The sequence below is a fragment of the Neovison vison genome, chromosome 1 (assembly GCF_020171115.1).
Source record: "Neovison vison isolate M4711 chromosome 1, ASM_NN_V1, whole genome shotgun sequence".
Lineage (NCBI taxonomy): Eukaryota > Metazoa > Chordata > Mammalia > Carnivora > Mustelidae > Neogale > Neogale vison.
The window spans coordinates 165,305,053-165,319,913 of record NC_058091.1 but is presented as its reverse complement, the minus strand read 5'-3'; the positions used below and the strand labels follow the sequence as shown (position 1 = coordinate 165,319,913).

General features: G+C 40.3%; 1 protein-coding gene across 1 annotated transcript; it reads left to right on the top strand.

Moving 5' to 3' along the window:
- The first annotated feature begins 284 nt into the window (after window positions 1–284).
- LOC122916375 (olfactory receptor 56) lies at window positions 285–1,232 on the top strand. The gene has a single exon (XM_044263702.1). It carries the CDS (start codon window positions 285–287, stop codon window positions 1,230–1,232), a length of 948 nt encoding a protein of 315 aa, XP_044119637.1.
- The last annotated feature ends 13,629 nt before the right edge of the window (window positions 1,233–14,861 follow it).

Here is a 14,861-nt window from a genome sequence, read left to right as displayed (position 1 = left end):
TGTCCAATTGTCTTGTGACACATAAAATAATTCATTTCCTAGTATCTTTGATATGGATACATGCAAATATAGATATGTGCCCAATTCCATAAGCTAGCAAAGATCCTATACTCCACATCATGGGAATATGAAAGATCACCCTATTTATGTCTCAGAGCACATGTTATTGGGCTTTGATGTGTTACAAAAGATACAACTGACTGAAGAAGTCAAAGATAAAGACATGTCACTCAATCTCAGAATTTCTCTGTTCCTGTTCTCAGGTGATTGTGAACAACTGAGCCATGGGGATATGGTTGAACCAATCATCTATAGATGGCTTCATCCTCTTGGGCATCTTTTCTCATAGCCAGACTGATCTTGTCCTCTTCTCTGTGGTTATGGTGGTCTTCACAGTGGCCATCTGTGGAAATGTTCTCCTCCTCTTCCTCATCTACATAGATCCTCAGCTTCACAAACCCATGTACTTCTTCCTCAGTCAGCTCTCCCTCATGGACCTCATGTTGGTCTGTAATATCACACCAAAGATGGCAGTCAACTTTCTCTCTGGCAGGAAGTCCATCTCCTTTGTGGGTTGTGGCATACAAATTGGCTTTTTTGTCTCTCTTGTGGGATCTGAGGGACTCTTGCTGGGACTCATGTCTTATGACCGCTATGTGGCCATTAGCCACCCACTTCACTATCCTGTCCTCATGAGTCAGAGGGTCTGCCTCCAGATTGCTGGGAGTTCCTGGGCCTTTGGGATACTAGATGGAATTATCCAGATGGTGGCAGCCATGAGCCTACCTTACTGTGGCTCAAGAAGTGTGGATCATTTCTTCTGTGAGGTTCCAGCTTTATTGAAACTGGCCTGTACAGACACATCTCTTTTTGACACCCTGCTCTTTGCTTGCTGTGTTTTTATGCTGCTCCTTCCTTTCTCCATCATTGTGGCCTCCTATGCTCACATCCTGAGGGCTGTGCTCCACATGCGCTCTGCTCAGGCTCGTAAAAAGGCCCTGGCCACCTGTTCCTCCCATCTGACAGCTGTCTCCCTCTTCTATGGGGCAGCCATGTTTATCTACCTGAGGCCTCAGCGCTACCGGGCTCCTAGCCATGACAAGGTGGTCTCTATCTTCTACACAGTCCTTACTCCTATGCTCAACCCCCTCATTTATAGCTTGAGAAACCGGGAGGTGATAGGGGCCGTGAGGAAGGGGTTGGACCATTGCAGGACGAGCAGACAGCGTTGAAGGAACAGCATCTGGTGCTTGGTGTTGCCACCTCTTGCTTGCATGATATTGGTAAGTCACTCATCTTTTGTGAGCATCTGTTTCCTCATCAATAAGAGACTCATGACACCTGCCCTGCCTCACAGGGATCAGTACATGTAAATCTAAAACCTCATGTAGAAGTAATGCACTGATGTTGTCATTATTTATAATTTTTAGAATTTTGAATTAAATCTACCTATTTCTTAATTCTTCTTGGCTATAACTGTCTTTTATTGAGTGTTTTAATTGCTGGGCACTGTTCTTTTCTCTTCACATACCTTCAATATTATTTAATTGATGATTCAGCCTAACAAATATGGATAATTTAAGTGGAAATGAGTCTCTTGAGTCTACATGAAAGAAATTGAGTCTCTACAATTCTACATGGTTGGTTCCTGGACTGCTCCCATGCTGCATTAGAGGATTTATAAAGCTTCCTTTAGGAAATGTAAATATATCCCTATAGTTTAGAAATTACTTGCATATGTTCTATTATGAAACAAAATAGATGAACATAGGAGAAAGGAGGGAAAATAAAATAAAATAAAAACAGAGAGGGAGGCAAACCATAAGAGACTCTTAACTATAGGAAACAAACTGAGAGTGACTGGAGGGGAGAGGGTGAGGGGATGGGGTAACTGGGTAATGGGCATTAAAGAGGACATTAATGAGCACTGGATTTTATATGCAAGTGATTAATCATTAAATTCTACCCCTGAAACTAATAATACACTATGTGTTAACTAGATTGAATTTAAGTAAAAATTGAAAAAATTGAAAATAAAAAGAAGAAAAAATTATTTGTATATTTCCAGCATGTGACTCTGTGCCTTATAAATAACAATTGTTCAATAAAACCTTATCAAATGAATGCAAGAAGAAGTTATCAAATGAGATAGTATTCACAAAAGCATTTTTAAAGCACTATTCACTTGCCAAGTTTGCTGTGATAGCTGTGATTATTTCTGTACTTCATGTTCTGCAACAGTAAAACTGTGTCTCCTTAAAAGGACAAAGATTATAATAGAGTATCAGTCAGTGTCTAGTCAGGAATAAAACCACAATATTTATTTTACCAGAGAAGATATTCACAAATGACACTACAGACAAAGGACTGATATCCAAGATCTATAAAGAACTTCTCAAACTCAACACCCCCAAAACATAATCACATCAAAAAATAGGCAGAAGACATGAACAGACACTTCCTCAGTGAAGATATACAAATGGCTAACAGCCACATGAAAAAGTGTTCATCATCATTAGCCATCGGGGAAATTCAAATCAAAACCACATTGAGATAATACCTCACATCAGTAAGAATGGCCAAAATTAACAAGACAGTAAACAACGTGTGTTGGGGAGGATGTGGAGAAAGGGGAACCCTCTTACACTGTTGGTGGGAATGCAAGTTGGTGCAGCCACTTTGGAAGACAGTGTGGAGATTCCTCAAAATATTAAAAATAGAACTACCCTATGACCTGGCAATTGCATTAGTGAGTATTTACCCCAAAGATACAGATGTAGTGAAAAGAAGGGCCATCTGTACCTCAATGTTCATAGCAGCAATGTCCACAATAGCCAAACTGTGGATAGAGCCTAGATGCTCTTCAAAAAATGAGTGGATAAAGAAGATGTGGTCCATATATACAATGGAATATTATACAGCCATCAGAAAGGACAAATACCCAATTTTTGTATCAACATGGGTGGGACTGGAAGAGATTATGCTGAGTGAAATAAGCAGAGAAAGTCAATTATCATATGGTTTCACTTACTTGTGGAGCATAAGGAATAGCATGGAGGACATTAGGAGAAGGAATTGAAGAGTGAATTGGGGGAAATCAGAGCGGGAGATGAACCACGAGAGAGTGTGGACTCCGAAAAACAAACTGAGGGTTTTAGAGGGGTGGGGAGTGGGGGGATGGTTGAGCCTGGTGGTGGGTATTACGGAGGGCACGTATTTCTTTTTTCATTTTTCTTTTTTTAAAAGATTTTATTTATTTATTTGACAGAGAGAGATCACAAGTAGGCAGAGAGGCAGGCAGAGAGAGAAAGGGGGAAGCAGGCTCTCTACGGAGCAGAGAGCCCGATGCGGGGCTTGATCCCAGGACCCTGGGATCATGACCTGAGCCAAAGGCAGAGGCTTTAACCCACTGAGCCACCCAGGCGCCTCATGGAGGGCACGTATTTCATGGAGCACTGGGTATTATATGAAAACAATGTATCTTGGAACCCTACATCAAAAACTAATGATGTATTGTATAGCAACTAACATAACACAATAAAAATAAATAAAATAAAATAAAATAAAATAAAAATAAAATAAAATGTAATATAAAAAGTTGTTAACCAGGTATTTGAGAACTGGAATGGTAAAACAAGATCACTAAGGATTACTGAGGGAAAAAATCTAAATAATTGCTAGGCCTGGGACTATAAAAGGAAAGGTTAAAAAAAATAAAAGGAAAGGTTAGGGTTTTAAAACTTGAAGACTTGGAGCCCAAATATCTGAGGAGTGGTCATTCACTAGCTGGTATTCCTACCTGAGAAGAAGCCCTTTGGGCTTCTCTTCAGACATCAGAGAAGGCTTCCCTGGCAAACTTAATGGTCCTTTCTCCAGAGCCCAAAGGAAAAAGAGGGGCTTGCCTGGGTCCCAGGCTTCTGACAAGTGGGTGACATAAGGTTAGTTCTGGTCCTCTGGTTCACAGGAGTCTCTGTCTCCAGACTGCCAAAGAATAGATGCTTCTCAGCTACTCTTGTTCCTCTGAGCGACAGGATGAGACTGGTTCTCTGTGTGTGAAAATAAAATTTGCAAACTGGAACCAACTGCCAAGATGAAGAATAAAGGATGAAGAAACAGTGCTGGGGTAATCGTGATAGAAAAATGGGAATCTATGGACTCTGAAAAACAGTCTGAGGGGTTTGAAGTGGTGGGGGGGTGGGAGGTTGGGGTACCAGGTGGTGGGTATTATAGAGGGTACAGCTTGCATGGAGCACTGGGTGTGGTGAAAAAATAATGAATACTGTTTTTCTGAAAATAAATAAATTGGGAAAAAAAATGGGAATCTTGAAGAAGTTAGTTTCTTCTATCTTCGTGGCTTACAGTCTTCTTCCAGTGCCGCTATTGGCATATCTGATTACAGCTTCATGACAAGGCAGCAGCAGCATTACAAGTTGGAGTGTAGAGTGTGAGTTTGGAGCTGAGTCAATAACAACAGTTGGCACAGTCTACACTTTTGGCTAATCAGTTTTCAGACCACAATAACAATGTTTGAATTTCTGTTAAACACAAACAACAACATAATAATGTATAACTATTCTCTCTCTCTCTCTTTAAAATATTTTATTTATTTATTTGACAGAGACACAGCAAGAGAGGGAACACAAGCAGAGGGAATGAGAGAGGGAGAAGCAGGCTTCCCACAGAGCAGGGGGCCCCATGTGGGCCTCAATTCCTGGGATCATGCTCTGAGCCCAAGGCAGACGCTTAATGACTGAGCTACCTGGGCACCCCAACTATTCTCTTTTTTTAAGTTTGTATTTGAATTCCAGTTAGTTAACTTACAGTGAAATATTAGTTTCAGGTGTATAATATAATGATGCAATATCTATATACCACACCCTGTGCTTATCACAACAAATGACCTCCTCAATTCCCATCACCTATTTCACCCATCCCCAACTCCCCACCTCTCTGGTAACCATCAGTTTGCTTTCTAGAGTTATGAGTCTGTTTTTTCCCCTTTCAACTCTCTCTCTCTCTCTTAAATAAATAAATAAATAAAATCTTTTTTTAAAGTGTGGGAGGGGGGCGCTGGGTTGTTCTGTCATTCAAGCGTCTGCCTTTGGCGCAGGTCATGATCTCAGGGTCCTGGGACTGAGCCCCACATTGGGCTCCTTGCTCAGTGGGGAGTCTGCTTCTCCCTCTGCTCTCCCTACTCTCAAATAAATTAATTAATTAAAAAAAGAGTCTGTCTCTTGGCTCTTTTTTTCTCACTAGCTGGTTTGTTTTGTTTCTTAAATACCACATATGAGTGAAATAATATGGTATTTGTCTTTTCCTGACTGACTTATTTCCCTTATCATTATACTCTCTAGCTCTCTCCATGTCATTGCAAAAGGGAAAGATTTTATTCCTTTTTCTTTTAATCACTGAGTACTATTCCACTGTATATCTATGTCACATTATCTTTATCCATTCATCTGTTGATGGACATTTGGGCTATTTCCATAATTTGACTGTTGTAGATAATGCTGCTATAAATACAGGGATGTATGTATCCCTTTAAATTAGTTATTTTTGTATTCTTTTGTTAAATACCTACTGGTGCAATTGATGGGTTATAGACCTCCATACTGTTTTCCACAGTGGCTGCACTAGTTTTCATTCCCACCAACAGTAACAAGAGAGTTCCCCTCTCTCCACATCCTTACCCAAATCTGTTGTTTCCTGTGTGGTTGATGTTAGCCATTCTGACTGGTGTGAGGTGGTATATCATTGTAGTTTTTATTTGTATTTCCCTGATGCTGAGTGATGTTGAGCATTTTTTCATGTCTGTTGGCCATCTAGATGTCTTCTTTGGAAAAATGTTCATATCTTCTGTCCATTTTTCAATTGTATTATTTGTTGTTGTTTTTGGTTGTTGGGTTTTATAAACTCTTTATAGATTTTGGATACCAACCCTTTATTAGTTATGCCATTTGCAAATATCTTCTCCCATTCTGAAGGTTTCTTTTTAATTTTGTTGATTGTTTTATTTGCTGTGCAGAGGCTTTTTATTTTGATGTAGAGCCAATTGTTTATTTTTTTTTGTTTCCCTTGCCTCAGGAGACATATTTAGAAAAAAATTGCTATGTCTAAGTCAAATAATTTATTGCTTGTGTTCTCTCCTAGAATTTTTATGGTTTCAGGTCTAATATTTATATTTTTTCATCCATTTTAAGTTTATTTTTGTGTATGGTGTAAGTAGTGGCCCAGTTTCATCCTTCTGCCTGTAGCTGACCGATTTTTTCCCATGTGACACAATTTGCTGAAGAGACTGTCTTTCTCCCATTGGATATTCTTTCCTGCTTCATCAAGGGTTAATTGTCTGTATAGTTATGGGTTTGTTTCTGGGTTTTCCATTCTGTTCCATTGATCTATGTACCTATTCTTCTGCCAGTACCATACTGTTTTTTTTTTCATTTAAATTCAATTAGACAATGTATAGTACATTATTAGTTTTTGATATAATGTTCAATGACATATAACACCCACTGCTTATCACATCAGGTGCCCACCTTAATGCCCATCACCGAGTTACCCCATTCCTCCACCCACCACCCGTTCTGCAACCCTCAGTTTTTTTCCCAGAGTCAAAAGTCTCATAATCAGAGTCTCCCACTCTGATTTCTTCTCCTTTGTTACCACATTGTTTTGATCACTACAGCTTTGTAATATAAACTTGTAATACAAACTTGAAGTTTGGAATTGGGATGCCTCCAGCTTCGCATTCCTTTTTCAAGATTGTTTTGGGAATGATGTTGGCATTTTAACAGGAATTGCCTTAAATGTGTAGATTGCTTTGGATAATATAGACATTTTTCCAATTTATGAGCATAAAATGTCTTTCCATTTCTTTGAGTCATCTTCAATTTCTCTCATTAGTGTTTTATAGTTTTCAGTGCACAACAGGTCTTTCATGTCTTTGTTTGGGTTTATTTTCTAGGTATTTGATGTCTGGTGCAATTCTAAATGCTTTTGGTTCCTTAATTTCTCTTTCTCCTGCTTCATTATTGGTATATAGAAATACAACAGATTTCTGCACATCGATATTGTATCCTGTGATTTTATTGAATTTCAGTTTTTTAATGAGTTTTTAAAATTTATTTTTTATTTATTTTCTGCATAACAGTATTCATTATTTTTTCACCACACCCAGTGCTCCATGCAATCCATGCCCTCTCTAATACCCACCACAAGGTTCCCCCAACCTCCCCCCACCCCCCAGCCACTTCAAACCCTCAGATTGTTTTTCAGAGTCCATAGTCTCTCATGGTTCACCTCCCTTTCCAATTTCCCCCAACTCCCTTCTCCTCTCTAACTCCCCATGTCCTCCATGCTATTAGTTATGCTCCACAAATAAGTGAAACCATATAGTTGACTCTCTTTGCTTGACTTATTTCACTCAGCATAGTCTCTTCCAGTCCAATCCATGTTGGTACAAAAGTTGGGTATTCATCCTTTCTGATGGAGGCATAATACTCCATAGTGTATGTGGACCACATCTTCCTTATCCATTCATCCGTTGAAGGGCGTCTTGGTTCTTTCCATAGTTTGGCGACCATGGCCATTGCTGCTATAAACATTGGGGTACAGATGGCCCTTCTTTTCACGACATCTGTATCTCTGGGGTAAATACCCAGGAGTGCAATTGCAGGGTCATAGGGAAATTCTATTTTTTTCCAATTTATTTATTTTCAGAAAAACAGTATTCATTATTCTATTTTTAATTTCTTGAGGAATCTCCACACTGTTCTCCAAAGAGGCTGCACCAACTTGCATTCCCACCAAAAGTGGAAGAGGGTTCCCCTTTCTCCACATCCCCTCCAACACATGTTGTTTCCTGTTTTGTTAATTTTGGCCATTCTAACTGGTGAAAGGTGATATCTCAATGTGGTTTTAATTTGAATCTCCCTGAGGGCTAATGATGATGAACATTTTTTCATGTGTCTGATAGCCATTTGTATTTCTTGATTGGAGAAGTGTCTGTTCATATCTTCTCCCCATTTTTTGATATGTTTGCCTGTTTCGGGTGTGTTGAGTTTGAGGAGTTCATTATAGATCCTGGATATCAACCTTTTGTCTGTTCTGTCATTTGCAAATATCTTCTCCCATTCCGTGGGTTGCCTCTTTGTTTTTTTGACTGTTTCCTTTGCTGTGCAGAAGCTTTTGATTTTGATGAAGTCCCAAAAGTTTATTTTCGCTTTTGTTTCCTTTGCCTTTGGAGACGTATCTTGAAAGAAGTTGCTGTGGCTGATATCGAAGAGATTACTGCCTATGTTCTCCTCTAAGATTCTGATGGATTCCTGTCTCACGTTGAGATATTTTATCCTATTTGAGTTTACCTTTGTGAACGGTGTAAGAGAATGGTCGAGTTTCATTCTTCTACATATAGCTGTCCAGTTTTCCGAGCACCATTTATTGAAGAGACTGTCTTTTTTCCACTGTATATTTTTTCCTGTTTTGTCGAAGATTAATTGACCATAGAGTTGAGGGTCCATATCTGGGCTCTCTACTCTGTTCCACTGGTCTATGTGTCTGTTTTTATGCCGGTACCATGCTGTCTTGGTGATCACAGCTTTGTAATAAAGCTTGAAATCAGGTAACGTGATGCCCCCAGCTTCATTTTTGTTTTTCAACATTTCCTTAGTGATTCAGGGTCTCTTCTGATTCCATACAAATTTTTGGATGATTTGCTCCAGCTCTTTGAAGAATACCGGTGGAATTTTGATCAGAATGGTATTAAAAGTATATTTTGCTCTAGGCAATACAGACGTTTTAACAATGTTTATTCTTCTGATCCAAGAGCATTGAATGGTCTTCCATCTTTTTGTGTCTTCTTCAATTTCTTTCATGAGTGTTCTGTAGTTCCTCGAGTACAGATCCTTGACCTCTTTGGTTAGGTTTATTCCCAGGTATCTTAAGGTTCTTGGTGCTATAGTAAATGGAATCAATTCTCTAATTTCCCCTTCTGTATTTTCATTGTTAGTGTATAAGAAAGCCACTGATTTCTGCACATTGACTTTATATCCTGCCACGTTGCTGAATTGCTGTATGAGTCCTAGTAGTTTGGGGGTGAAGTCTTTTGGGTTTTCCATATAAAGAATCATGTCATCTGTGAAGAGAGAGAGTTTGACTTCTTCATTACCAATTTGGATACCTTTTATTTCTCTTTGTTGTCTGATTGCTGTTGCTAGGACTTCTAATACTATGTGGAACAAGAGTGGTGAAAGTGGGCGTCCTTGTCTTGTTCCTGATCTCAACGGGAAGGCTGCAAGCTTTTTCCCATTGGGGATGATATTTGCTGTGGGTCTTTTATAGATAGATTTGGTGAGGTTCAGGTGGATCTTTTTTCTTTTTGTAAGTCTGGCTAGAGGCTTTTCAAATATATTAGTTTTTTTTTTTTTTCAAAGAACCAGCTCTTCATTTTATTGATCTGGGCAATTATTTTTTAGTTTGCATATAATTTATATATGCTTTCATCTTTATTATTTCCTTCTTCCTTTTGGTTACAGGCTTTGTTTGTCATTCTTTTCCTAGCTCCTTTGGGTGTAACATTAGGTTGCTTACTTGAGATTTTTCTTGCTTCTTGAGATAGGCCTGTGTTGCTATGTATTTCCCTTTTAGGATTGTTTTTGCTGCATTCCAAGAATATTAGACCACTGAATGTGGCGAGGTTTAACTAGATGTGCTCTAGTTTGCTTGTTATATAAGACCTGACACCACTTCCACTAAAACTGATGCCCTGCAAAACTCTCTGGCCATGAGATGTAGTGTTGGGCAGGTGTTTCTGCTGGTGTGCTGGGAGAAGGGCCTACTGTGTGGGGCCTGAGGCAAGTGTGACTGGAAAAGGCATTCTTCCTGGAGTGCAGGGATGTAGAGTTTGGTGTAAGTAAGTTATGCAGCCATTGTAGTGCTGTATTTCTGGTGAGGGGTGGAGGAAGGAAATGGTGCCAATGAGCTCCTTTGTTCCCAAAGAGTCACCTCTGTGAAACTGTTTCTCAGGAACAAGCTCCCAAAACAGCAAATACTTCCCCCTGTGTACCCCAAGCATTCTTAAGATTGCTGTTTCCATTCCATCTGTTTCTGGATTGTTTGCCTGCCTTCTCTCATGGAGTAGGGCTGTGCCCCTAGGGCTCTATCCTATCTAAGTCCGCCAACCTTTAAAATTCCAGTCTTCCAGCATGGTACTGGCATCAAAACAGACACATAGATCAGTGGAACAGAGTAGAAAGACCAGATATGAACCCTCAACTCTATGGTCAATTAATCTTCAACAAAACAGGAAAAAATATATAGTGGAAAGAAGTCTCTTCATTAAATGGTGCTGGGAAAATTGGACAGCTATATGTAGAAGAAAGAAGCTTGACCATTCTCTTACACCGTACACAAAGATAAAATTGAAATGGATAAAAGACCTCAACGTGAGACAGGAATCCATCAGAATCCTAGAGAACACAGGCAGTAACCTCTTTGATATCAGCCACAGCAACTTCTTTCAAGATATGTCTCCAAAGGCAAAGGAAACAAAAGCAAAAATGAACTTCTGGGACTTCATCAAAATCAAAAGCTTCTGCACAGCAAAGGAAACAGTCAACAAAACAAAGAGGAAACCCACGGAGTGGGAGAAAATATTTGCAAATGACAGAACAGACAAAAGGTTGATACCCAGAATCTATAAAGAGCTTCTCAAACTCAACACACACAAAACAGATAATCATATCAAAAAATGGGCAGAAGATATAAACAGACACTTCTCCAATGAAGACATACAAATGGCTATCAGACACATGAGAAAATGTTCATCATCACTAGCTATCAGGGTGATTCAAATTAAAACCTCATTGAGATACCACCTTACACCAGTTAGAATGGCCAAAATTAGCAAGACAGGAAACAATGTGTGTTGGAGAGGATGTGGAGAAAGGGGAACTCTCTTTACCCTGTTGGTGGGAATGCAAGTTGGTGCAGCCACTTTGGAGAACAGTGTGGAGATTCCTCAAGAAATTAAAAATAGAGCTTCCCTACGACCCTGCAATTGCACTCCTGGGTATTTACCCCAAAGATACAGATGTCGTGAACAGAAGGGCCATCTGTACCCCAATGTTTATAGCAGCAATGGCCACAGTCGCCAAACTATGGAAAGAACCAAGATGCCCTTCAACGGATGAATGGATAAGGAAGATGTGGTCCATATACACTATGGAGTATTATGCCTCCATCAGAAAGGATGAATACCCAACTTTTGTAGCAACATGGACGGGACTGGAAGAGATTATGCTGAGTGAAATAAGTCAAGCAAAGAGAGTCAATTATCATATGGTTTCACTTATTTGTGGAGCATAACCAATAGCATGGAGGACAAGGGGCGTTAGAGAGGAGTAGGGAATTTGGGTAAATTGGAAGGGGAGGTGAACCATGAGAAACTATGGACTCTGAAAAACAGTATGAGGGGTTTGAAGTGGTGGGGGGGTGGGAGGTTGGGGTACCAGGTGGTGGGTATTATAGAGGGCACGGCTTGCATGGAGCACTGGGTGTGGTGAAAAAATAATGAATACTGTTTTTCTGAAAATAAATAAATTGGAAAAAAAATTTAAAAAAATAGAGCTTCCCTAGGACCCTGCCATTGCACTACTGTGTATTTACCCCAAAGATACAGATGTAGTGAAAAGAAGGACCATATGTACCTCAATGTTTATAGCAGCAATGGCCATGGTTGCCAAACTGTGGGAAGAACCAAGATGCCCTTCAACAGACGAATGGATAAAGAAGATGTGGTCCATATACACTATGGAGTATTATGCCTCCATCAGAAAGGATAAATACCCAACTTTTGTATCAACATGGATGGGACTGGAAGAGATTATGCTGAGCAAAATAAGTTAAGCAGAGAGAGTGAACTATCATATGGTTTCACTTATTTTTGGAGCATAACAAATAACATGGAGCACATGGGGAGATGGAGAGGAGAAGGGAGTTGGGGGAAATTGGAAGGGGAGGTGAACCATGAGAGACTATGGACTCTGAAAAACAACCTGAGGGTTTTGAAGGGGGTGGAGGGTGGGAGGTTGGGAGAGCCAGGCGGAGGGTATTAAGGAGGGCACGTATTTCATGGAGCACTGGGTGTGGTGCAAAAACAATGAATTCTGTTAGGCTGAAAAGAAATTTTAAAAAATGCAAAAAAATTTCCAGTCTTCAAGCCCTCTGGTTGCAAGAACTCATGAAATTCACCCCCTGACATTTTCTAAGCCAATGGATTTAGAGAAATGTTTTCCTTGTGCATTCCCCTGCGTTCTTCTCTCTCACTTGCCCTTCTCTGTGACCATGGCTCCCTTCCCTCTGAGGCACCAATGATCCATTTATCCCCTAAACTATGTCTCTGTTCTTTCTACCTTCTTCAATGTGGCCTCATCTCTCCATTTTGGGATTTGTTCTGTCATAGACTTGATTTATGGGGTTTTAGAGCAATTTGATAATTATCTAGTTGTATTTGTGAGAGGAGGCAAACCTAGGGTCCTCCTAGTCCCCTGCTATCTTCCAACTCACATATCCAGACTCCTTTAGCTATTTGAGAATATTTAGGTCAGTTTATTTAAATCTTTGTGTAGTAAATCTAATGTCTGTGCTATCTTAAGGACAGTTTCTCTTCATATCTTCTGTGATTGGATTATGTCCTTTATTTATTTTTATGCCTTGTAATTTTACAGAAAAGACTGAAAACATAGTGGGGTGTTTGGGTGGCTCAGTCTAGCATCTGACTCTTGATTTGATTTCACAATCTCAGAGTAGTAAGATCAAGCCCCATGTTGAGCTTTGTGTTCAGTGCTGTGTTGGCTTGAGATTCTCTCTCCCTCTCCCTCTGCTCCTCTCCCCACTCTCTCTCTAAAATCAATAAATCAACAAATCAATAAATAAAATATTAAAGACAAGAAAACTGGACATTTAGAATGTTATATTATGGTAACTTTATAAATCAGATTCTTCCCCAGCCTCATCATTTGTTTTGTTGCTTGCTAAAGGCTTCAGTTATTTGTTTGAGTTTGACTATTGTTGTAAAATGTGTATTTTTGTCTCTGCTTTCCAGCTTTATAGAGATGGGAGGACAGTGGCACTAGTAATTATAATTCTTAGAACTTATAACAGGGAGAACTCTTTAGATATTCCATTTAATTCTCACAACAATATTTGTAGTGAACATCATCATTCTCATTTTACACATGAGGAAACTTGGGTTCAGATTAGTCCCTAGCCCAAGGTCAGGTCTACATAAGATTCCCACCCAGCTCTGTCTGACTTCGTGGTCAAGTGTCTGTGCTATGTTACTTTTGTTTGTGTGAATTTCTTAGTATGAGAGAAAGTGAAGTTGGTGGGAGCCGACAGGGGAGAGGGAGGAGGTAAGTGCCAGGGACAGATGAACTTTTTTTTTTAAGATTTTATTTATTTATTTATTTTTGACAGAGACAGAACTCACAAGTAGGCAGAGAGGCAGGAAGAGAGAGGAGGAAGCAGGCTCCCTGCTGAGCAGAGAGCCTGATGCAGGGCTCCATGCGGGGCTCGATCCCAGGACCCTGGGATCATGACCTGGGCCAAAAGCAGAGGCTTTAACCCACTGAGCCACCCAGGCATCCCCAGATGAACTCTTGATCATAGTAGAGTGTTTGTTGAATCTTTGACCTCTTAAAGACTGCTTTGAATTTTAGTGGAATTGAGCTCTGAGATCAGAAGGGTCAGTGTGATCTTAGATGGTTGCATCCTCATTAGGCCAAGGTCCTGGGAGGAGGCAGAAAGATGCAGAGTGGTGATGGTCTGGAAGTCACTGGATGCCCTTTGTTTACATACAGTATTTAGTGGACATTCTCAAGGTGGGCCACAGAACAAAACAAAAACCAATGTTTCCCATTCCCTTTCAGAATAGAGGAAGTGACAATTCCTTTCAGGTTGACCCATAGAAACCCTCCTCAGTTTTCTTCTCCTCCTTCTCCTGGGAGACAGTTTGTTGTTGTAGCTGAGATGAGCAGAGAAGTTTGCAGGCACCTCCTTTCCCTGGGAATTTAATTGCCAGAGACTGGGGACAGAGTTGTGACAGAGGAAGGGTCTCCAAGGGTTTGTGAAAATAGAAGTAACTTTCCTTAGTCACAGCAGAGGAGGAGAACAATGGGTAACAGGGAGGAGTGAGACAATAAAATATCTCACAGATGTTGGTCCTGGACAAATGAGGGGCTTCATCCACAGGTAAGAGGTTCTTCTCTGAATCCCAGCAAGAGCCTCTCTTTCCTGGTCCAGTTCACTGGCACATTGACTTCTGTTTGGAGAAAATACATATGATCTCTCTGTGCTACAGCTGTTGTTTCTGGACTGCTTTTTCTCACCTCTTGAAGATTCTGCCAGTGTGTGATTCTGCCAGATTCTGTGGTGTGTGTTCCTCCTTTCAGAACCCATTTTCTTCCCATTTTAAACAATCTTAATGCATTTCTTTAAAACCTTTCCACAGCCTTTATGGAAGGCATCGGGTATTTCTTTCCTGTAAAAGGGAAGTGTCCCAAGCACCTCAGTCAACTCCCATTTTCACAGGATACAAAAGATTCTGGAGGAGTTCTGACCACACAAGTTTTTTTTTTTTTTTTGAAACTTTGCTCCTGTAATAGAATGTTCTTCCTTATTCCATTTCAGTCCCATTTCCTTCTAAGGGGTTGGAGTTTCGTTGGTTTTCCTGCACTGAGAGAGACCCATTGCAGACCCAAATGACTGATTAGGGCAGCCCTCCCTTGGTGGCGAAGTCTGCTTTCCAAGGACATAGGGCTCCAGACTCCTGATCTGCCCCCTCACTCTCTAGCACTTCCTGG

Excerpts from the sequence above, each read along its gene's own strand:
- LOC122916375 (XM_044263702.1), top strand. The coding sequence starts at position 285 with ATGGGGATATGGTTGAACCAATCATCTATAGATGGCTTCATCCTCTTG.